The following is a 24146-nucleotide window of genomic DNA, read 5'->3' on the forward strand; positions in this document are numbered from 1 at the left end:
TATGAAGCCCCCGAGAAGCAAAAACCCAAACGTATTTGACACAATGATGACAAGCCACAATGATGGTTTCATACGCCACCAACTCTGTGACGTGGGGACCCACCCATTCATACATACCTTGTTGTGTCTGCGTGTGCTCTCTTGTATATTTAGTTGAATTTCAGAGTTTAGACCTCTCCAATCTCTTCGTCTTCACAAGGTTTCCCCAAATGGTACCCACAATGTGCAGCGACAGATTCTTCAAGTTCCGTACCCCATCATCAACATGCATCATCAACCACAACCTCTTGCTCGATTTGAATTCCCAAACTGCCCCTGTCCCTGTCCCTGTCCCAAACTGTCTAGTGTCAACTTTGGTAGCTAAATTCTTGGTTCTATTAAGAGACCCAAATCAAATGGTTGCTGCTGAGAGGTACGAGTGGGTGTCACGTGGTGTGGTAGTAGTAGTACTAGTAGTAGTGGGAATGGGTTGGATCATGTTGAGGATTGACTACTCCAGGCTCTTCTGGCTTCTCTTTGGTGTCTTCTCCTACGAAAACCACGAGGGAAAGCCTCGGATTTTATTTTTTTGTTTCTTACCCTTTGAAGTTCGATTCCTACCCTCTATTATGTTCCTTTCAATCATCTACTTGGCCACTTTCTTTCTTCATATTTCTTAAGGAACAAACAAACAAAACAAAATAAAAGTTTGAAGTTTGGTTTCTAAATTCCAAGTGTTTGTTGGGCATTCATTAGCTCAAAGCCTTAAACATGTCCAAGACAGACAAAGCTGGTTACGTCGAAACGGATCCTACTGCTCGCTATGGTCGGGTATGCATGTTACACCCATTCATTCATTCATGACTAGATAATCAAAATTGTATCTTTGTATGTATATACGTGTAATATCTATGTAGTTATAAACAGCTTTCTCTTCATAATTTTGGTTCCATTTTCTCTTTTCAACTCCCACTTATTCTGGAGTTGAAAAATTGGGGAATAGAGTTTGTTATTTTAATGTTAGGCCTCATTACTAGTTTAGTAGCAAAAGCAAAAGGCTTCCTTGCTTATTATGCAAGCACCTTGTTGGAAATTTTATTTGAGTGGGCTGTATGATTGGAAAGCCAATTTTTCACTACTGGAAGTTTTATTTACTTGGGATATGTAATTGTAAAGTTGTGCTTGAGGCTAGCTATTTAATTTCTTTCTGTATTATTATCACCTTTGTAATAATAATACAGAAAGAACTTGAAATAAAACTCTTCTGAACATTTATAGTTGCTTGGTATTGCAACAATCAATTGTCATGTATTGGTGGACATTGGATTGGATTGTACTAAATTACTAATTTCCTGTTTCCAGTATTGGTGGACATTTAAGACCAGTAAGCAGCTCAAGACTACTAGTTAACCATATCTTGATAATTCCAGTAATTATAATAGTCATGGAAATAATCATTTATTCCTTCCATTAACAATTTAGGCATTCAGATTTTTACGAAAAGCCATATTCACTTGATTGCTTCTGGAAGTGATTATAGTAATTTCTTTGTGATTAATAGTTTGAAGAAGTACTTGGCAAAGGAGCAATGAAAACAGTGTACAAGGCAATCGACGAGCTTCTTGGGATGGAGGTGGCATGGAATCAGGTAAAACTGAATGAAGTGCTTCGGTCACAAGAGGATTTGCAGCGGCTCTACTCAGAGGTTCACCTCCTCAGCACCCTCAATCATGACTCCATAATTCAGTTCTACACCTCATGGATCGATGTTGATCACAAAACTTTTAACTTCATTACTGAAATGTTCACTTCGGGGACACTGAGAGAGTAATTTCCTTTCCAACTCTAATATTGCCAACTCCTATAGTCCCTTAGCTTGCACATCCTTTGAGCTAGGTAAAGCCTAGAAAAATGCCCTTTGGGTAATGAGGTGGATTGTGATCAGCACAACCCTGTACATGTATTGATTGGGAACCATAATTCCGATTACCAATATCTTAGGCACAATAATTCAATCAATTTTATCATAATGTATTGATAAACTACTCTATCTTCCATATTGCAGGTATAGGAAGAAATATAAGCAGGTCGACATCCGAGCCGTTAAGAACTGGGCCCGCCAGATTCTTCGGGGTCTTGTGTACCTACATGGCCATGATCCTCCAGTAATTCATAGAGATCTTAAGTGTGACAACATATTTGTCAATGGACATCTTGGGCAAGTCAAAATTGGTGATTTAGGACTTGCAGCAATTCTCCATGGTTCCCAATCTGCTCACAGTGTTATAGGTACTCATTTTACTATTATTAGCACATATATTCTGGCACTTATTTCCGCCATTGATAAATAATTCATTCTCTCCTTATCCTTTTAGGCACTCCAGAGTTCATGGCACCAGAACTGTATGAGGAAGATTACAATGAACTGGTTGATGTCTACTCATTTGGCATGTGTGTTTTAGAGATGCTTACGTCTGAATACCCATATAGTGAATGTATCAACCCTGCACAAATCTACAAGAAAGTGACATCGGTAAGGTGAAGTTTCAACGTCAAGATATATAGATATCATATAAGTGAACAAAAACCTTACCCCCTGCCACTATATTTGTTCAGGGGAAGCTTCCAGGGGCATTCTACCGGATTCAAGACTTGGATGCACAACGATTTGTTGGGAAATGCTTAGTAAATGCTTCAAAGAGACTATCAGCAAATGAATTATTGCTTGATCCATTTCTCGACTGTGATAAAGATGAACCATTGCCTTTGGGAAAGCTTGGATGTCAGAAGCCATTTTTAAATGACAAAGAAATGGAGAAACTGAAATTGTGTGATGATCCAATCAGGACTGACATGACAATCACAGGAAAGCTAAATCCTGAAGATGATACTATCTTTCTCAAAGTTCAGATTGGTGATAAAGATGGTACTATTTTAACTTTGCCTGGCTGTTGTTGTAGTTCAAGGGAACACTAAGAGATTCAAATGGTGAAAAAAGTTTTTGCTACTGTTTTTTCCATGCAGGTTCTCTTAGGAACATATATTTTCCTTTTGACATATTAAATGATACTCCAATTGATGTTGCGACGGAAATGGTGAAGGAATTGGAGATCACTGATTGGGAGCCATTTGAAATTGCGAATATGATTGAAGGGGAGATATCTTCTCTGGTACCGGATTGGAAGACTGAATCCTACTATACATTTAATTATCAAGATGATGATGATGGACCTCACCATCCCTCTCACTGTTTCTCCTCCAGCTCATCATCCCAGTCATCATTCTTAGGCTTGATCAGTTCTCATGGGATTGACAGAATGACAAATGGCTGTGATTGGCACCAAGGTATGGCTCATAGAATTCTTTGAGTTTATTTTTATTGTGACTGCCCGCTGTTATTTTTGGTTTGGAAAGTAAAACCGTCTCGAACCAGCCCTGGCCCTTTTTCTGCTTGAACTAAAGCTCAAGGGCATGCCCCTGACTGTCTTTCTATATGCTAGTCCTGTCTTGTAGGCCATTTCCCAATTGAAAGCTCTTTTGTTTTTTTTCCTTTGGAATCCATTAGAGGTCAATGGACTAGTTGTAACCCTGTCCCATTGCTTATATGTAACCCATCCCTGGTGAAGATAGAGTTGAAGCCCAAGCTCTTGCACTATGTCAAGAAACTTTACCAACCTAACTAGAACCTTAAATCACATGAGAATTTGTTGATTATGAGCTCTGGTCCATGGGCAGCATCTTCAACGACTCAACTTTTTTATAGAGATAGCGATAGGTGTAATCTGCTTTCAAATAACATGCAACACATAATGCCATGTAATCGATATTAATAATAACATATAGAGGCCAGCATGCATGTTCCAAGTCCAGCTGACGCTGATTTTGAGGTCTATCAGCATATGTCCAACTCTGCCTAAAGTCAGCTTTGGGCCTTGAAGTGGCCTGTGTTTGGACTAAGGCACTAGAACATTGGTTTGGGTGGATAGAGTGCCCAATTGACCAATGTTGTGTGCTACTCCTGATCTACATTCATATATGATGCATTCCTAACAAAGTTCTACAGGCCACGCTACATTTTCCTGCTGAAAATATAACAGGGGTGAAGCAAGTCTCAGATTAACATTTTGAATCATAAATTTCAATTGCAAATGATTTCTGTTGCAGATGATTTTCTTGATGAGACCAGCTCTCAAAGCTCTTCACACTCAGGAACATATTCCAACTTAAATTTCATTTCTGGCAATGAGCATGGGACTAATATGAGCCCTACAGGAGGAGATAAACATCCCATATCAAAATGTCACAAGTCCACAAGGTTTTGTCCTGAAGAAAATCGTAACGCTGAGCACTCTATGGCTAGAAAATACTTTGAGAGATGCAAAGCTTTTCTAGCATCTGGTTCAAAAGATAAAAGGAACAGGGATAGCCATAGACTAATGAGGAATAGGTCACTAGTAGACGTACGAAGTCAATTACTACACCGGTCTTTGGTGGAAGAGGTTAATAGGAGGCGGTTGTTTAAGACAGTTGGAGCCGTGGAAAATATCGGGTTTCAAGCACCTTGTGAGGTTTCAAAAAAGTTGTCAAAGCCATTAGGTGCTTACAAGAACCACAAGAAATGAGGAGGGTCACTGACATCAGATTATTTACATTTCTCATCAATAGTAAAGTCAGTGAGAGGAATGACAATTTAAGTTCCAATCTGGAACTTAAAAGAAATGACAACTTACTGGTTTGATTGACTCCGGATACGGTGGGGGTAGTTTTAAAGCTAAAGGCAAGGGCTGCTTGTACTAATGGAACCAGATGTGGGGATCCATGTCGACCACTACTAGAATCTGGTGATTTTTAAAAGTTTATGTGCAATTGATTGTAATTATGCCTGCATAATATTTCTATGTCAGAATAAATGACTGATTGTTAGTTCTTAAATGTGGTGATGCCCTCTTCTTTTAGTGCATGCCATAAAATAAAAGGACGCAGTGCTACCCTTTACAGCTAGCAGGCTGCTGTTCCAATATGCCATTTGCATTATAAGATGATGAAGTGAGAATCCAATGACTTATCATTGAGTTTGTAAATCAGCATTGATAATACATTGATGCATATAGCTAGCTGGTGTGATGTTATACTGTACATATAAGACTATATATGTATATATATGCCCATGCCATGTGCATGAAGATGTTTGTCTTTTACTTCTAGCCTGCAATTTTTCATGGGTAACACAAACGCTGATGTTTAAGTATGGGCTGTTGTTGATGCGAACTTACAGAGAAGACTTGTATCTGTAATGATAAATTATTGAAGATGGCTTTGGCAAGGTAGCTACTTTAGGAAAAGTTCCTGGATGAAAGTGTTCTGCTAATTTTGGACATGTATAGGCTCTAGTCTTTCATATGCAACATCCAAATAGTCATTTACACGGGAATCCTGGGATGCACATTTTCTTTTGGGTTTGATGGGTACGAGTTAGATGAACAATATGCTATTCTAATGCAATGGTCCTTGACCATGTTATTTCAACTCCATTCTGATGATGATTAGATGAACAATATGCTATTCTAATGCAATGGTAAAAGTATCCAAAATTCAACATTATGATGAGAGGAGTGGAAGTAAATTCACTGATGTTCAATAATAGGATGCAGCATGATAGAATTTGTAAGATTCCCTATTCACATGTATAATTTTTGTTTTTGATAAACCAGATATATAAGTTTCTCTCTGGTGACTTGTGTGTACTACACCACCACCCATTTGTTTGTCATAAAATAAGAGTTCTGAACTAGTATGTAGTACCCAAATACTTTGTGCAATTGTGTTCCATCTTTATCTTAAAGATAGGTATGACCAATTATGTTCTCAGTAACAAATTGTATGCTGGGGTTGAACGTAGCTTTCTGACAAGTTACTACTAAATTGTTTGTAAGTAACAATTCCTGAGGGGTATATGTTTTTGAGAAAAGACCCATCAAGCATGAAATCATGCGTTACATTCCAAGACAAGATAATGACAGCCTCCTAGTTGGATTTCTTTCCTCAATTTTCAAATGTGGTCCTCTTTCTTCAATAAGCCCTCGTGTTACAATTTGGTGGTCCAAATTCGATTTCTTTTCATGTAAGGTTTTCTTGTCATTTGCACCTTTACAAAGGTTCAAAAATCCCATGTCACATGTCACATCTCTCTCTCTCTCTCCCTCCCTCTCCTCATATTAAGTTACAGGAGGCTTAACAAGCAGTAAAAGGAGTATTATTGGCAGCATGCGAAAATTTGAAATGTAACAACGCCTTTTTGCCAATTGGTTTTGCAAGCTACTATATAGTAAGTAAGTTAGTAACATTCCATCTTGCAAAGGAATACATTTACGCAACCAAAAGATATTGTTGTTCAGAAGCTATTTATTATAAGATTCATAATGTGATTATGTCTTTGGTGAAACATTGGTAAGTCCTGTATTACCAAATTTTGGTCACACCTCAAAATCAACATCTTTTCTGCTATGAACTATGACAATTGTTACATGAGCAGAGTCTGTTCCTCTGCCACCCAAAAAATAGTACAGTAAAGCCCAAAACTACGGAAGTTAGGTAGGATTTATATCATTTTATTAGTCTACACCATTGTGGCGTACACTATGCTTATCTAAAAACCTATCCCACTCCACAGATAATGAGTCCTTAAACCATATTCATCTAAACAACGTACACTGTACAGCTTTGGCACACAATTGCAACTTAATGAGCCGTCACTATGGGTGTGCTGCATTTCGTGACATGGAATAGAGCCATGTGATTTTCCTCCTTAAACATCGCACATCGTACACGGTCATGTGAATAATCTGCAATTAGACCACCAATTTGAATTATTAATTAAATGGGAGATTTTTTTTTTTGGCCAAGAATGGGAGATTTTTTGTAATACTCATTTCAAATTGAATTCCTCAAGTCACCTTTACCTTTACCTTTGTTCATAAGGGTAAGGAGATGCTATTAAACCCAAATGTTATTGCCTTATATGTACCATTTCTATTACTAGCTAGAGCTACTACATTAATGATTTTGAGGCACCCAAGTACATTTTAATGGGTTATTCAACCTAAAACATGTGATTTGGTAGAGATCAAGCCCTTTCATGAACCTAACAAAACGTATGCCCTATGCGCCACATCTACTTCTATTATGAACAATAATTGTCTTTTTCTGGCCATTATTAATTTATTATGAACAACAATTGTCAACCATAATAGAAGACGTCTTCAGTTATACGTCTCTTCTCTTCTTGACCCTTTTTGCTAGCAAATAAGTAAAGACTAAAGAGTATTTTTTTTAAACTACACCATATTTTTGCACCCATTAATATTTTGACCTATTTTTAGAACTTCAAAGTTATGACTATCGTATAATGCTCAAATTCAATCCCCTCATCCAAATTGTGTCAGATTTTTAGGGTTCTAATAAAAGGTAATCAAAAGTCTTTAATGGGTGAAAAAGAGGCCAGTTTTCTAAATTTCCCTTTTGGTTATCTGACAAAATGTTCTCCTCTGGCTTTCAACACCCTTCTACAGGTTCTTTGTTTTGGTGCAAACACTACTTGGTCAAGAGTGACTAGTTGGGCATGTTTCCAGAAACAAACTCTGGGGAACAATAATGTTTTCTCAAAATTATACAGACAAAAACCAAGCCCAGAAGCCTCGAACAGGAATATGAACCTACTTTTCTAACATGGTAAGGCCCATTTGTGTTTTACGTAATGCCATTTTCATGACCCTCTCATTTGACATTTTAGAATTTTATAAACACCTAATTTAATCAAATTCATTACTCTTTAATATCAGTTACTTCTGGACCTTCTGGTATGGTTATGTTGTGTTTCCTAACCCCAAGCATTTGCTTCCCTAACCATTGCTAACAAACTAGCAATTGCAAGAACAGTCAACATATAAATTAATTACATTTACACCCCTTAAGATTTATCGTCTTTTCACATACACTTCCTGAGATTTCAATAATTACACATACACCCCCTGAGGTTTCAAAACTGTTGCATATAACCCCTTATAGTGAGACGAAAAATGATGATAAATTATACAAAAAAGCATGCTAAGGGGTTAAATGACCTAATAAGATTACTCAAGGTGTAAAATCCAACCTCAATACAAATATTTTCTTTTTTATTTATTTATTTTTTTCTCTTGTAGGGGATTATATGCAACAGTTTTGAAATCTCAGAAGGTGTATATGTAATTATTAAAACCTCAGGAGATATATGTAAAAAGACGATAAACTTAATGGGGGTGTAAACCCTAATTAACTCGTCAACATATTAATAGTCTAAAATTTGTAATTTGGTGTTACACAGTAAAAAATAAAAAATAAAAAACAAATGCTTCTTCCATATCTACCAACTGGAGTGTACCATAAGATGGACTTGGTTGATCACTGATATTGAATATTCATTTGTGCAGCAGACCAGAAAACATAAACACTGACTACATTCCTGACCTAAAATCAGTAGATTCAGTGCCCCAACTGCTCTGCATATTTCCTCTGTCAAAAACCAGACATGCAACATTTATAGAGATATAAAGATGTTTACTTGGAAACCCAGAATTCGAAAAAGAAAGTAGACATCATAACTTGTGAGATTATATATATATATATATATATATATGCATTTAAATTTAACAATTCAAGAGTTTCACATTTTGATGTCAGCCATATCAAACCAGATTTGCTCAAAGGCCTTGACAATGAGATCATGATATTCACTTGAGTTGAGTGAAAGATAGCAAGCAAGCAGGTCTTCCAAATCCTTAGATGCCCGGATGTTGTTCTCCACAATCATCTCCATCATGGAGTCCCTGAAGTCTCTCTGTGGATCAAGTGAGGACTTAACAACTGCAAAGCTCTCGGAAAGGCATCTATTCTTCGGTTTCAAGCGTGATGATGGTGATGATGACACACTCTTTCTTGGTGCACAGAACTGAGTTTTCTTGCTTCCAAGTCTTGGAGAATTGCCTCGAAGTCTTATACCTGTTGAAGTAGCACACGACTTTCGAACCGAATTAGAATTTGCTTTTTGGATACCCTTTTGTGTCCTAATGCTTCTTTCCTCCTTGACAATCTTGACAGTGAGAGACCGGTGTCCTTCTATGCCCTTCAATTCAGATGAACTTCTTCTGAACTTGGTGGCCTCATGATTGGCCTTATGATCATCATCAACTTTCATTGGCTTTGTCAAGATTGGAGGAAGCTCCAGCTCTGAGATCATATCACACCCACCTTGCTTCTGATCATGAACTTTGTTGGTAGAGGCACCATTTTTCATGCCAATGATGGTATCAGCAGTTGAAGAACTAACTCTACAATTATAAGAGCTGGACCATGGAGCTTGTCCATCTAAAGGGTCAGAAGCACCAAAATGGTGGCATTCAAATTGGGATGGAATTAGTTCATGAAAGTCAGGGTCAGTGGTATTAGTTTCACTGGAGAAGCCAAAGTAGTCAGGGGACTGAATTGGGTTGGTCTCATCAGTCCAAACTGAATCAAGTGTGGCATGACAGCCACAATGGGCTGCTGGTGAGGCAGAGGATGAGACAGCTTTAGGAGAAGGCTTGTAAACAGCTTTTCTTTTGGTTCTTTTGGTTGATAATATTCTGCTGGGTGGTTCAGGAAAACGTGTATCTGAGGCTTTGGTGTTTATGGATGATGAATTGCAGGACTTGTCAGCAGCAGCCCTGGTGGGTTTTGTTGTGAAGTAGTAGGAGTCTTTTTTCTGAGAAAGGTGGGGTTTTTGCTGTGCAGATGTTGAGGTTGGTTTTTTCTTCTTGGTAGAGTGAGAGGTGTTGTTATGCTTTCTGGTTCTGCTGCTCATGTTCTTGAGCTTGTAAAACCAGGCATTTGGTATCATGTCTGACAATCTGAACCTGTAATTACCCATCAACAATGAAACGCCTCTCTCTCTCTCTCTCTCTCTCTCTCTCTCTCTCTCTCTCTCTCTCTCTCTCTCTCTCTCTCTCTCTTACGAGTTGGGGGTGTTGAATAAGGAGCAGGAGTGAAGATAACTAAGAGTTAAAAGAGCTAAAAATCTGCTTTATAGTTTGAGGAATTTATCAAATATAATTGTCCCAATTACATTTGTTGAGTTTTTTTAAGTTGCATTATTTGGTATATTAAGTGTGATATATTTTTAAGTTACATTGAGATTTTATTGTGATAAAATCTCACTCATTGAGTTTGTTGAAATAGTCTAAGTTTTATCGATGTACGTAATTAAATTAGAGATATTTGTGTAATATGGGGGCATAACATATGGGTCTGGATATATAGAAGGTTGGAATTGGGATCGTTACTAGTATGAAAGCAACAGGTAGCATGAAAAATGCGTATTAAATTAGTTCTTCACTCTTTACAACAAGTCCAAAGCCACAAATGGAGGGTTAATTCCTTTGTTTGTTTGTGTTAGATTGGCATAATCCAGTTGGTTTGCTGTTTGTGCATACTGATATCTTGTAAACTCCAAGCGACGTATTCCAATTACTAACCACCACTTCGGCAGAGTACTGAAGGATTGAGCTCAATTGAAATCTCAGAAAACCCTCAATTAAAATTTTTTCTTACACTTCAATCCTTTCTACCTATCCAAACAAGAATGAGAGAAATTGTAAATTAATTTCCTCTCTCTCTCTCTCTCTCTCTCTCTCTCTCTCTCTCTCTCTCTCTCTCTCTCTCTTTTGATGTTATTTCTTTTTACTTCTTTCCCAACTTTAATAGCCAATTACAAAGCAAATGACACTAAAAAGGAAGAATTTTTAATAGTTTTAGACTTTTAGGTGACCTTTTAAATGATAAATGTAAAATGGGTGTTCTAAAGACTCAAAACTACATTGTAAAGTTGTTTTAAAGGGATAATACTTGTGATTATTTAGTACAACTTAAGCTTGAAGGATTGCTTTTAATTGTTTTTTATAATATATTAAATATGATATAAGATTGGTTTTACGGTTTTACCATAAATAAGAAGTAGATAATTAGAGCTTGATTTATTTGCTGCTTTATATGCATTGTCCAAATTATCCCGACTGCTACACACCCCAAAGCGTTGTTGTTTGTTGTTGTCCCTTGAAGGATTCGCAACCTCCTCTTATCTGCATGCTCCTTTTTCTTTTGTTTACCTAAAGCAGCATACTAATTAACACTAATGATGATTTCAGTAAACAGTCAAGACCCATTTGTCTACTAAGTGCTGCATTTTCCCCATAATTCCATGCTTCACAAATGATGATATTCCATGCCTTTTCCAAGTGCCCAATTTCCACAAGGCCCACCTGTTAATTAAAAAGGCAAGGCTGGAATAGCTGTGCATGGTTACCAATTGTCGCATAATTTTGTCAAATTTAAGGTCATATTTGTTTTGAGGAATGAGAAATTCTAAAAATTTCATACCCTTCACATTTTAAAAGGTTAAAGAAATTTGTGGGATGTAGTATTTCATTTTAGTATTTACTATTTACAAACGTTGGGAATAGAAATAGTGTAATCAGGATACTAATGGAATTTTATTTTCTGAGAGCATATTAACATTATAAAGTTAAAAAGGGAGATGAGATTCATGAGAATCAGAAACCCACATGCTTTTTTGGGAATGCGAAATCCCAATTTTGCGCATTTTAAATACCCATGGAAATGAGAAACCCACATTTCCATTCTCATATTTATACTTCCAAATTTCACATTTATTTCCAAGCCTCATTAGTCATTCCTGCAAAACAAAACACTAAGGAAATTGCTAGGGCTTGGAGAGTAGTCAGTAGACCACAACTGAGAAAAGGTTTAGTCGGTTGGTTATGAAAGCGTACAATACAAACTTAATTGGCTATGACATTGATGCACTAATACTTTAGAGTGCTCCTATTTGCACACCTTTTTTTTTTTTTTTTTTGCACACTCCACTAAGTTATTTTATGAAATTACTTAATTGACATAAAGAGAAATTACTTTAAAGGACAACCCACATCATTTGAAAAAAAAAAAAAAAAACTCTCCTTACACACCCCAAACCCAACACTCCTAAATTATAACTACACACCCCACCCTCAACCTCATCTCAAACCACAACCAAAACACACCCCACCCATGACCCCATCTCCATCCTAAAATTGCCGACACCCACCTTAGCCATTGGAAGTTTGAGACATGGCCTAACTTAAAATTTTTGGATTTGAATGTAAATCTAATATTTTCTTATCTAATTTCAATTGGTTAATCAATCATAATACATTTCTCGTCTATTTGCGATGATTTGAAGTGAGGTTTTTTAGAGTGCAAGAGTGAATTTTCTAATTATTCATTTTCGAAAAATTCGCAGGTCGTTCAGCACTGGTCTGCTGAACATTTCGGTTTCATTCGGTAGTAAGCTGTCAAACTTTTTAGTTTCGTTCGGCAGTAGCTGCCAAACAAAACTGAAAAGTTCGACAACTTACTACTGAACGAAATCAAAATGTTCGGTAGCTTACTACCGAATGAAACCAAAATATTCGGTAAACCAGTGCCGAATGACCTGCGAAATCCTATAACTCAAACCCGAAATTTCAATCTTGAAATCCAGAAAACCCGCACTCCAAATTTTCTCAAACATAAAAAAATATGTCTTGAGATGGATTAACCAATTTAAATTTGATAAAAAAAACCTATATTTGCATATGAATCAAAATAATTTAACTTAAGGCATAACTATGGTGTTGACAAGAATGGCTATGGCTTGGCTAGGATTGGGTGGGCATGAGGTTGGGGGTGGGGGTGTGTATTGTCTGAAAAGGTTGAGTGTGTGTGTATTGTTTGAATAGATTGGGTAGGGTGTGTAAGAAAAATTTGATAAGATTCATGAGATTTGGGGTATTTTGGTAATGAGAGGGGTGTGTTAAAGAAGAAATTTTATATTTTAAAAGATGATAGAAAGTGTGTAAGAGAAAAATATGTGCAAAAAAAAAAAATGTGTACAAATAGTAGCTCTTATAATTTAATATAAGTCGTCTTGAGCATTTAATTTTCTTCTTCACTTTGGGCTAGACTAAGGTTTAAGGGGGTCTTAAGCCAACTCCTAAAACAGAGGAAGGCCTTGTCGGGTTTGCCTTTACTTGCCTCTAGCTTCTGTACCCTTCTGAGCGACCAAACCAAATTATATTTACCTTTGTTGGTTTTGTTGGGGATGGAGATTGAAACTCAACCTCATAATTCATTTGCCAAACAACTAATAACTAACTTGATATTGACTGCACCGTGAAGAGTAAATGCGCTGGAGTATGAAGTTTAGGGGAACATGCAGATTAAGATGTAATCAAAGAGAGAGTAATATCAACATAATTTTCATTTAAGAAAAAGGGAATGAAGATTGAAGAACAGAAGAGACAATTGTGACATGTCACTTGAACGACAGATTGAGACGTTTCGCTTGTGACACCCACATATGACAACATAAAATGCAACAAAACAAACACAAGTTAATATCAGATACTGAAAGCAAAGAGACCCAAACATTCTTCTAGCTAGGGGTGGGCATAACCCGATGCAACCCGACCGAAATGGGTTGGGTTGGTCGGGTTTCTAACACTCGAGCAAAATGGACTAATGGATGCCCCAATCCATCTCAAACAGGGCCTTGCTTTTTTTTTTTTTTTTTTGAGAAGAAGGCCCGAGCCCATTTGGAAGGGAAATTGTGTGACTTCCTCACAAGGCATTTACATTTTTTTTTTGGCCACGCAAGGTCGCAAGGCATTTACATTTGACTAATCAAAGAACTCTCAATACCAAATAATGAAATGGAATTTGATGAATGACTTGAATAAGAGATGGAGTTGTGCTTCTCAACTTAAAATTGTCAACACCCTTTTTGGGGTCCAAAGGCCACGCGCTAATGCAGGCTCATGACACCCAATTAGGACTTCATCAAAACACAGGTGGTTAATTTCATGGTATGCCACCCACTTCACTCCAAAACGTGAACCCCATTACCATTGGCACCCAATGGCAAAAGCACAGTCTCCCTCCATCTCTATGTAACTAACATCCACTGAACCAACCCACACACACACACACACACACACACACTCTCTCTCTCTCTCTCTCTCTCTCTCTCTCTCTCTCTCTCTCTCTCTCTCTCTCTCTCTCCCTTTGTTAAACCAACCGTTGTTACAACAACAACAGTTCTCAAAAGCACATACCACTAATACTTTCCTCCAAAAGAAACCAGAAAAAGCAACATCCTGCACCATTCCTTCAATCACACTCTGCTTTCCAATCATTAGTGATGAGGTTGAAAGCATCAGGTGCCTTGACATCCAAGCTACTCAACCCATGCAGAAAGTTTTTTCGAATTTTCAGATTCAAACTTAAAAAACCCATCTTTATAAGAGACCTTCCTCTTCTTCCTCGGTACACCAAAGTTAAAAAGGCTAGAAAGAATCGAATAACTGCATTCCTATCAGCCTTCTGTTCACCAAGGAAGCCAAAAGAAATGGACAGGCTAGCAACACTCAAGAGTTTCTCCGAAAAAGGGGGTGATGGAAAGCGTTATCCATCACCGCTTACACCAGCTTATGTGAAGGCTAGCATGGCTGGAAAAGGTTTAGATTCGGGTCATGAAGAGGTGCAAGATTCATGCAGGAGCTTTGAGAACTATTTGGTGGAGATGATTATTGAAGAAGGGAAAATGAGGGACCTGTTGGATGTGGAAGAGCTTCTCTATTGCTGGAAGAACCTGAAGAGCCCTGTTTTCATTGATTTGGTTAGTAGATTCTATGGAGAGCTGTGCAAGGACTTGTTTTCCACTGACAGTGATGAAAGTGGTAGTTCATAGTGATTCTGCAATTAAATTTCTTTCAAAATAAAAAAATAAAATTCCATGTGAGTCCTGTCTGTCACAGGCATAATTCTTTTGTAATATGAGATATAAGTGCAAAATGATTCCTGTTATCATGCTTCTTCTCCAAAGGAGCCCATTTGATGACAGAGTGCACAAAATCTTTGGAGTCCTATTCCCCAAAATTGATTTTGTTAGCAGGTACAAAAGCTGAGTGCACAGAGAATCCAAAAGATTTGAATGCAAAATTAGGTTATATTGTATTGTCCTCCAAAACAATCATCATTAAAAGTACTCCAAAACAACAATGAACAAGCAACGTGTTCACCAAGTTGAATGAAGAAGCAATGATTAAATTCCAGAAAGAAATAAAAACACATGAACATAAAAATAGTAAGATGGAACTCTTAAGTAGATATCTATTTACAGTTTAGAAAGCAAAAGGTGAGATCCTTGCAGTCTAGTAGTCTACCATATTCATACAGATATGTCAAAACCTTAAAATTTGAAATTACAAACTCATCTTTGAGGGTTAAATGTAAAGCCATCAATTTCTACTAGCTGTAGTTTGATAAACTCCAATAACAGCTCTCAGCTAGGTTGAGCTAACTATTACTATTTTCATAACAAAAGATGGGTTCAGTTGAACTACCAGTTAGTCAATAAACATTACCAAAGTGACAATTACAATTTTGATTTTGAAAGATACACCCGAGACCTCACCAATGTCTCACCAATTCTAAATCCAGGCATGACCATAAACTCAACCTGTCCTTCATTAGAGACAGCCGGTGCACCTTCCCCATCCTCCTCCACAGACTCCATATAAACATCTGAGAATCTGCTTCCTCTTTCGATAGCAAATATTTTTGCTTCGGAATCTATCGAAGGTGCAATGCCATGTAAAACCCAAACCCACCTTGCCATTCTCGCAAATATTTGGTAGAATGAAGTCCTTGGATGCTTGCCACTCAATACAAGGGTCCTGTGATCCTGATTCCCAAAGAACAATGCTTCCATCATGGGATGAACAACTAGCAGATACTTTTCCCTGCAGAATCTAGCAAAATCTGAATCCGGGTTCTCTATCAAGGCATCAATTGGGTCATCATATCTCATGGTACCATCCACATTATAAGATTTCAATGACATCCCATAAAACATTCTCCTTGCAATGTAAGCTTCAAATGCATACTTTTTGTGGGACCTTTTCAAATATGTAGCTTCCTTTTCCACTGCCTTTGCTGCAAGATCCAAATCCCAGCCTGAAGCTTTCATCAAGCTAATTAAAGGCTTTGCAAAATCATGAATGGATTTCAATGCAGATCTGAAAGCATCCTGAAATGCGGTAATGTTCCAAACCTTTGCATTCTTCCTTTGCAAACTTTTCTGCCGTACCTTTTCAGCCAGTGTCACATTGGCCAAATCCAAATCCCTGAGCTCTTTTTGAAGGCAGATTATCTCAGAGTTCTTAACTTCCATTTGCAACTTCAACTCTTCCAGCAGCTTCTCATTCACTTCAACTTTCTTCCTCAGAATATCAGAACGAGAGGAATCAGACTTGAGCTTCATAAATTGCTTCTCCTTATACGCACGCTTCATCTTGCAGAGTGCTTCGAGCTCAGCCATAAAACGTTCATCAGCAGCTATAATCTTTTTTGGGTTATAGGGTATGTGAGCTTCCTGAAGCTGAACATAAGCTAATTTCAGAGTTGAAACAATGTTGAACAACTTGGATAGCTCCACATCACCACACATATTCGTTTTCCTCATATCTTCAATAGGCTGGGGATGGATTTTCACGCCATCACACTCTGTCTCCTCAGTCACATCGCTGCTATCTTCACTGGACAGGGAATTATTGTTTTCAGGGTTGTGAGGTTGGTGGTGATGCTGATCAAGGTTTTGAGAGGGAAACACACCAATGGATCTCAATTTGCAAACTTTCGCAAACTTGGAGACAATATCAGATATGTTTGAGGAGGGTTTAAGGGGTTTGGTCGTAGCAAATTCCATTCCTTCCTTGAAAGGGTCAAAACCCTGAGAACAGATCTAATAACAATGGCACTGACTGTACTTTTGCTTCCACAAAATAAAATACCAAAATGATATAAGTGCGCTCAAAATGGGCATAGCAAGTCCATCAAATACCCAAACAAGAACCAGGATTCCTGGCTTAGAAACATTCCAGTATTATAAGACTGGCACTAGTAATATTATAAAATAAAGCAAAAACTCCACAACAAATGCAAAGCTCTTTTTAGGTCAGCAACCACAGAAACACTAAAGATTGAAACTTTAAGCTTAGAGGACTTGAGGATCAAAGACCCAGCATCAAAATTTCAACTAGGATACAGTGAAACATGTATAAGGTTTCAGCACCGGCTAACACAAACAATACAAGAGGGCAGAGGCAAAGACTCAAAAAGGAACAAGCTTTAACAAAACCCAAAAGCCAGACAGCAAGAGAACCGATCCTAGAGTAACAGTGGCAGAGCACAACAACAGATGTTACAAGAACAACAGTTGGGATTAACAAAAACTTACACACTAGCAAGTGAACAAGTTAAACGACGGTGTTTGAAGAGCTATCCTGTTGGTCTCCAATGTCCAATCCCAGCAAATGGATTGAGCTTAGAAGGGATCTGGTTCAGCAATATAACATATTTTGCATTCATACAAGTGCAAGTTACAAAATACGCGGTGTTTGGAAGCAATAGCATGTTCAAAATTTTGCGATTATTAACAAAATCATATATATATTATTAGTTTATTGCATGGGAAAAGCAGCTAAACGCCTAAACCCGACTGGGAATCTCCCTGCCACCATTTTGAAATTCTTGCTCTCTATCCCTTTTTTATTTATTTTTTTATTGAGATTTTAGAGAAAGAGGCGCACGCAGTTACCAAAAAATTTGAAGAAAAAAAATGACCGCACGCGAGTTTCTTTTAACTTCTGTGTCAGACACTCAGAGCGTCACGCATCCCAAGGCAGCTGTCAAACTTTTCTGCTGCTTGTGCTTGGATTTCCAGATCGAATCTTAGCCGTTCAAGGCATGTTAATAATAGACGACGCCGTTCTCAAGAATGGATCCTCGAGCTGGGCAGAAGCCACCCAGAAAGTGCCACACCCGAGGGGAACTCACTGTTCACCAACTAGCTCATCTCAAATTTTGATTTGGGTGAAATCGTGCTTTGGGCTTGGGTCGGATTTCGGATTTTGGGTTATCAAATCAGGGGTTCTAACATAAAATATTTCGAATTCAAACGGAGTTCAGTTTTATTAGCAATATTCTTTTTCATACACAATTATAACTCAAAGATGCTGACATTATCAAACTATAAAATATGGTTGATATTTACAACATAATATATTATATTGCTGGATTCAGTCTATCAACCAAATTATCAAGTGAAAAAATACTTTGTGTTTAGTCAGATTTTAGGTAAAACTTTTGTAATATCATCAATTCAACATTTAGTGTAAAATAATTTCAATTTAAATACATTTGGGTTTCATGAAAAATATCTCTTGTTAAACTGTGAATGTAAAATATTGATTAGGTTGGACTCCTCGATGGGTTGTGTGGTCCAAATAGTTTAGCATGATAACTTTATCCTACATTTCACCAAATTTATAAGAATGAAGGTTTTTGTTTTAGAATCCTGTAAAGTGTAAAGTATAAACTATAACTAGAAGCTTTGTTGCATATAGGTTGAAATGCATAATCACGTGAAGGATCTGAGCTGAATAGATGAGTTGGTATATGTGTACTTAAAAGGGCCAAGAAGTAAGTAGAATTTTAAAAGAAAGAGGGAGAGAGATACCAAGCAACACAAAATTTTTAAACTTGAATATTTGAGAGTTGAGACATGTAATTGTGTGCATGAAGCCAAGCTTATGAAAAGAAAATAAAACTGAGAAGAAGAGTGGGAGGACTGTCCTTCACTCCTTCATTAGGCATTGACGAAAATGTATGCCCCCAGCTGTCTCCTCTTAGCATCCTAGCTATATCCCTATTCCATGTATATATGAAAACAGTAACAATACCCAGCATCAAATCTTTGCTACCAGATCGATTACATTTCTCCCAATATTGTACTCCCTTCCCTTTGTTTATTTCTACTTTTAGTTTTATGTGACCATAATTAACTCAAATATCTCCATAAGTTCATAAGATAGACGGGAGAGATCCAAAGTGTTTATTTTTGTACTTCTGCATTCTCATAAATTACATTCATCTGCACTCTTATGAATAACATTCATTCTTATTTGTAACTGTAAGAGTGGAGAAAGAACAGGTTTGAATTTACTGATTCAGCTTGGTGGGATTGTCTGCAATAAGACAATGAGTTTTGTTTTTGGCATACTTTAGTGGTCCTATACTTTTTTTTTTTTTTTTTTTTTTGAGTTTTGACCAAAGGAAATCCAATAAGAAAAGAAAGAAAGGAAAGCATGCAACCCTTTTAAGGCTTTAATTATGGGCGCAGCTATTCCCACACCACCCTTGCATTACCGATTTACCCTCTACAAAATATGGTAGATTTAATTATGTGTTCTTCGCTGAGAGCACAAATATGAAATAACATCTATAAAATATGTAAATGTTATTTGCACTTACACTGTGTGTGCCGTGTGCGTTACCATATATAATGTCCTAAGCTGTTGAAGTGTCCTTATAAAAAATTTGATGAGACCATATACCATGGACAGACCAACTTGGTACCAGGCTTTGATCAAAGCCTTTGATCTTAGCTTTCTCTCCCTACTCTCTCTCTCTCTCTCTCTTTCCTCCAAGATCAATGGCTTTGATCAAAGCCTGGTACCAGCCTGGTATCAAATCTGCTCTCGATGAGATATAATAGTCTTAAGCTGCTGAAGTGTCCTTATAAAAAAAGAAAAGGGATTTACAATAGTTTATGATTTTAGCTAAAATTAAGCCAGTCCCATCTGTCAAAATCAGAAAATAGGCTGTCAGTTGCTTTGTCTATACATTTCCCATATCTCTATCAAACCCCAAGCTGTGGTGGGACAATGGTCAATTTGATTCAAGTTTGAAACACACATTACACATATGACTACGTGGGACTATATTTGGGAGACAAGGACTCTTGGACTTGGTTGCTACTAGGAAGAGCAAGCCAAGAAAGTAAAGGGCATCATAGGCCTATAGAGCAGAACAAAAGCATAGCAACAAGAATTACAAGTTGCTATGCAGAGCCTTAATTTCCTTTTCTCCGTATCCACATCTACATTGCCCAATGCCCACGCTTGCAACAAATGACCTATTCATTGCAAGGACAATAAGAGCAACAAAGTTCAACATCCATTGTTATACATGGTTTTTAAGTGTCTTCATTTCATAGCACAAGAATAAACTTTCATATCCCCACTGTAATAGTCCATTTATGTTGCTCTCAACCCCAATTTTCTGACCAAGTTGCCCTCTTGGCAGTGTTATCTCCCAAGCTAGAATGCCTGTTTAAAATGTTAATGTTTGTAGAATATTGGAAGGTTAGTTTGGTAAGAGTGGCTGCAGATAAGGTTAATGATCTAATTTGTCCATGGTGAGGGTCATTGTCCATTGCCAATGCATGTTAGGAAAAAAGAAAACACAGAGGTCTGTCCAATCACTATCTCCCCTAATTCCATGAGAGAGATGAGGGATTTAGCATCCAAATAGCAAATTTCACTTTTTGCCTTATATGGTAAATGAGCAAATTTAGCATGAATAACTTTCTAATGCTGCAATGATCGCTTTGTAATGTCTCATGGAGTCATGGACAAGCAAAAGTAAATTTTCCTCATAAATGTTTTACTTTATTATGTTTGATCATGCTCTTTCTCTTTCAAGCATAGTACTTGATGGGGATAGAAGGGGTGGGTTTACCACTCCCAGGACTCTTCTGTCCTGCAGTAGCTGCAGTAGCATTACTAATTAACTCTCTCTAATTATCTAATGCATTCCAAAATCATTAATTTTGATGTTAGTTTTACTCATTCTTGGAAATTGGGAAGAGGACATTATCAGAACAAACAAAAAAAAAAGCTCCGAAAGTCTATTAAAAACGTTGGAAAAGTGGAGCTTTTATGGGATTGAGAAGTAGAAAACCATGTGAATGAACAAGCAATAACAGTCAATTATGTCCTAGCCAGATGGGGCATAACCAAAACCCATCACCAAACATCCACCATTTCCTTGCTGCATTGTTTGGACAATTTGTCCACACCTGATTGCCTCTGGAATCTACAAGTTCATTGATTAGGAGGGGCCAGTGGGCAGCCATTGGATCTGATTCAGTGAGCCATGACATGATGCCATCCTTTCTGTGCCACACAGTACCAGGAGGATCACAGATTAACGGCTTGGGATGTTTCACAGCAGTTGGATTGGATTAGAAGTAGATGCTAGCAAGAAAGAGGCATATTCATATATACAGTGCACGGACAAATCAATCTTATTAATAATCTCTCATAGACCAAAATTTCAAATGCACTTTCATCCCCAAGGTCCACTGCTGCATGATGTTACAGGCAGTATGTACTTTTTGTTTTTCCCAAAAGTCCAAAGCAAGCAGAGTGAAAACTGAAAAGGCATTGTATGAAAGTATGACACAAAATGAAAATATTCCAAGGCATCTAAGCCTTGAAAGATGGTTGTTGTATAATAATAATGCTAATCAACCATTCTTTTAAGTTCCCAACCTACAATCAACAAAAAGAAAGAAAAAAAAAATGGGGTCATGATCAATCTTTCTTATTAGCACAACTGATTTAATGGGTGCTTTCTAAATATCATGCCTGCCCCAATGTTTGAACACCAATGCACCAATGAGTGAAACCCAAGATATATAATAATAGATAGGACATAGGAGACATGTTATTTAGTAATGAATATTGCAGTAAGATGTTTAGGTAAGAAAAAGATATATATATATATATATATATATAAAATAGATTAAAGATTAAAGGAGAAAAAAAGATGGAGCAGAATAAAAAACAAGGAAGATAGAGTTAAAGAAGGGTGGGGTGAGGGGGTTGAAAAAAGAGGGGGTGGAGTGGGAAAATTCAGGGGTGCAGGAGGTAGCAGAGAGCAGTGGTTGTTTTTGCATTTCTGGGTTTGGGAATTGTTGAAAGACAGTAGGGAAAGCCTGCAAGAGAATCCGAGTCCCAAACATGGCAAAGCTTAGGATGCGACGATCCGCATAGATTCACCTTCTTTTTTATACTCCTTCTCTCTCTCTCTCTCTCTCTCTCTCTCTCTCTCTCTCTATAACATTTGCTCTGTCACACCCATCTGGGTAGGGGTAGCATCCCCACTTTTTCAACCTCCACCACAACCACCCCCACTCACAAAGCCATAGAGAGACAGAGAGGGAGATACAGAGAGAGACAGAGAGAGAGTTGAAAAAGGGGGCTAGCTGTGATCTCTCTGAGATATATATATATATATAAAAGAGCTGAGATGTTAGGTATTGATTTGGCATGACAGTACTTGCATTGGAACGTGGGAATTCTAGGTCCAAACATTAGTACCCAGTTAATCTCAAAAAGGGTCACAGAGAAAAGAGCTAGAGAACCACTGAGCCACACACATACTGGGGTTGATTCTCAGCTTCCTCTACTTGTTCATGGAGTGGACGACACACAACAGAGTAGTGACGTTTATGATCATCAACTTCTTCTTCTTCTTCTTCTCAATTTCTGCACTATTCACTACCATCAGCTCCACAACCACTACTGCTTCTACTTCATGTCCAGGTAAGAAATAATCCCCTGAAACTTCCCACTTCAATTCTGCTACTTTTAGCTACCATAATTTATTCTAGCTAGCTAATCATCTAAATGCAGGGTGTTTAATTCCAATGAATTAATGTATTCATCTAACAAGCATTTATATGTAATTACTATATTTACCTCCTTCCTTACTCTGTTTTTGAAAAATGCAGATGGAAGGTGTCCCTTGCCTGCTAAAGCTGATACATATTCTCAGGTGGGTTGGTTCACTTACATATCATCTTGTAATTCAAAAAATAAGCATTAATGCTTCTTTATTTATTTTTCAATCCCCATATATATGACCTTGCCACAAATCTCTCAACTTGACCAAGGACCCATTTAGCTGTGTTGAATACTATATATATATATGAGATTCAAAAGACAAAATATATAGAACCAATTATATATTTTTGTTGATGCACCAAGATGATTAGCACACATGAGGACAATGGTCCTGTTCTGCCGTGGTCCATCCTCAGAAAAGTGGTCTTGCTAATTGTATAGTAGGCTCAGTTCCTAAGCACACAGCACCACTGGCGTACATTAGCACACAGCTTAGAGGAAATTAAACTCTTTGGCACTCTAGCTCCGTCGTCTTCTCAAAAAACCCTTTTCTGGCTCATTGTCGTCTCCTGAAAATTCTAAAGCATCTCGGTAAGTTGCGCCTGCTGCGCTCAGCGCCTAAACCGCGCAAAACATGTTCTATAGTCTAGACTCCCGTGAACAATACGTTAGCGTTCTGGCTGTACGGAAATGTGAGATATATGGCAGTGAGCCCATTCAGCCACTGGCCCAGTAGCACTTACACATAATTAAACTGTGCCTATGTGATTCTAGAGTAAATTTTATCAGGTAACGGGTGCATACACTTATCAATCATTGAAACTTAATTACATTAATGTGGTACAGGAAGTTGGGAAGCATAGTGACTACAATATGGTGTGGAAGATGAATAATGGGAGGGACATGGGGATTCCTATGAGCTTGGCAAGGAGGTACTTGAGCGGGCCCGGATCATCACCGCCGCGCTGCACTTCCAAGTGTGGCCAGTGCACACCGTGCAAGCCGGTTCACGTGCCAGTGCCGCCTGGAACGCCGGTGACAGCGGAGTATTACCCAGAAGCATGGAGGTGCAAATGTGGCAACAAGTTGTACATGCCATGAACATATATGAATATGATGAGATCATGCTTTATAATATTGTTTTGTTTGCTAAAAAGTATCTAGCTAGCTACTTTCTAATTCATCATGCTTATTATTAATCAGAAAAGGAATATATATATATATATATATATATATAGTATACACGTTAACATTTGACTGAGTATATTATGAATATGGAAATTATTTTGTTAATCATGGTCACAGTCTATTTCCCTGGTGTGCCAAACATTATTGTGGCTGTGTTTTGAATTCATTTACATGATTGGCCTAATTAATCTTGTGCTAAGTTTTGGAAATTCTTCTTCATAGGAATAGATGGATTTTCTATGGGTTGAAGCCCTAAATTGATGGTGCCTCTAATAG

The 24146-nt window shown here is 37.6% G+C and overlaps 5 protein-coding genes across 6 annotated transcripts; 3 read left to right on the forward strand and 2 right to left on the reverse strand.

Moving 5' to 3' along the window:
- The first annotated feature begins 221 nt into the window (after positions 1-221).
- WNK4 (WNK family serine/threonine-protein kinase 4) lies at positions 222-5175 on the forward strand. 2 transcript variants are annotated; one of them, XM_086242268.1, is made up of 7 exons: positions 222-810; positions 1541-1806; positions 2045-2268; positions 2355-2512; positions 2596-2905; positions 3004-3324; positions 4144-5175. In XM_086242268.1, the coding sequence occupies exons 1-7, from the start codon at positions 751-753 to the stop codon at positions 4599-4601; spliced, it is 1797 nt and encodes a 598-aa protein (XP_086098394.1). In that variant the 5' UTR covers positions 222-750; the 3' UTR covers positions 4602-5175. The 2 variants fall into 2 exon arrangements, with proteins under 2 accessions (XP_086098394.1, XP_086098402.1); XM_086242276.1 differs by having other exon boundaries at positions 223-810; positions 1541-1684.
- A 3505-nt stretch (positions 5176-8680) lies between these two features.
- On the reverse strand, positions 8681-9922 carry LOC147296256 (transcription repressor OFP4-like). Its single transcript, XM_086229440.1, has one exon. It carries the CDS (start codon positions 9920-9922, stop codon positions 8681-8683), a length of 1242 nt encoding a protein of 413 aa, XP_086085566.1.
- Positions 9923-14287: 4365 nt separating this feature from the next.
- On the forward strand, positions 14288-14866 carry OFP17 (ovate family protein 17). Its single transcript, XM_086229836.1, has one exon. The coding sequence runs from the start codon at positions 14288-14290 to the stop codon at positions 14834-14836; it is 549 nt and encodes a 182-aa protein (XP_086085962.1). The 3' UTR covers positions 14837-14866.
- Positions 14867-15523: 657 nt separating this feature from the next.
- On the reverse strand, positions 15524-17516 carry LOC147296258 (MYB family transcription factor). Its single transcript, XM_086229601.1, has one exon. It carries the CDS (start codon positions 16853-16855, stop codon positions 15524-15526), a length of 1332 nt encoding a protein of 443 aa, XP_086085727.1. The 5' UTR covers positions 16856-17516.
- A 4391-nt stretch (positions 17517-21907) lies between these two features.
- CHAL (allergen-like protein) lies at positions 21908-23909 on the forward strand. The gene is made up of 3 exons (XM_086228525.1): positions 21908-22601; positions 22790-22833; positions 23529-23909. Exons 1-3 carry the CDS (start codon positions 22472-22474, stop codon positions 23781-23783), a joined length of 429 nt encoding a protein of 142 aa, XP_086084651.1. The 5' UTR covers positions 21908-22471; the 3' UTR covers positions 23784-23909.
- Positions 23910-24146: the final 237 nt, after the last annotated feature.

This window comes from Dryas octopetala, chromosome 1 (genome assembly GCF_963921425.1).
Source record: "Dryas octopetala chromosome 1, drDryOcto1.1, whole genome shotgun sequence".
Classification (NCBI taxonomy): domain Eukaryota; kingdom Viridiplantae; phylum Streptophyta; class Magnoliopsida; order Rosales; family Rosaceae; genus Dryas; species Dryas octopetala.

What these genes read in the sequence shown, in the direction of transcription:
- WNK4 (XM_086242268.1), top strand. Translation starts at nt 751, where the DNA reads ATGTCCAAGACAGACAAAGCTGGTTACGTCGAAACGGATCCTACTGCT. An exon ending in ATCTGCTCACAGTGTTATAG is followed by an intron (nt 2,269 to 2,354) that starts GTACTCATTTTA and finishes TTATCCTTTTAG; the next exon opens with GCACTCCAGAGTTCATGGCA. An exon ending in TCTACAAGAAAGTGACATCG is followed by an intron (nt 2,513 to 2,595) that starts GTAAGGTGAAGT and finishes ATATTTGTTCAG; the next exon opens with GGGAAGCTTCCAGGGGCATT.
- LOC147296256 (XM_086229440.1), bottom strand. Translation starts at nt 9,922, where the DNA reads ATGGGTAATTACAGGTTCAGATTGTCAGACATGATACCAAATGCCTGG.
- OFP17 (XM_086229836.1), top strand. Translation starts at nt 14,288, where the DNA reads ATGAGGTTGAAAGCATCAGGTGCCTTGACATCCAAGCTACTCAACCCA.
- LOC147296258 (XM_086229601.1), bottom strand. Translation starts at nt 16,855, where the DNA reads ATGGAATTTGCTACGACCAAACCCCTTAAACCCTCCTCAAACATATCT.
- CHAL (XM_086228525.1), top strand. Translation starts at nt 22,472, where the DNA reads ATGGAGTGGACGACACACAACAGAGTAGTGACGTTTATGATCATCAAC. An exon ending in TGCTTCTACTTCATGTCCAG is followed by an intron (nt 22,602 to 22,789) that starts GTAAGAAATAAT and finishes TGAAAAATGCAG; the next exon opens with ATGGAAGGTGTCCCTTGCCT. An exon ending in AAGCTGATACATATTCTCAG is followed by an intron (nt 22,834 to 23,528) that starts GTGGGTTGGTTC and finishes AATGTGGTACAG; the next exon opens with GAAGTTGGGAAGCATAGTGA.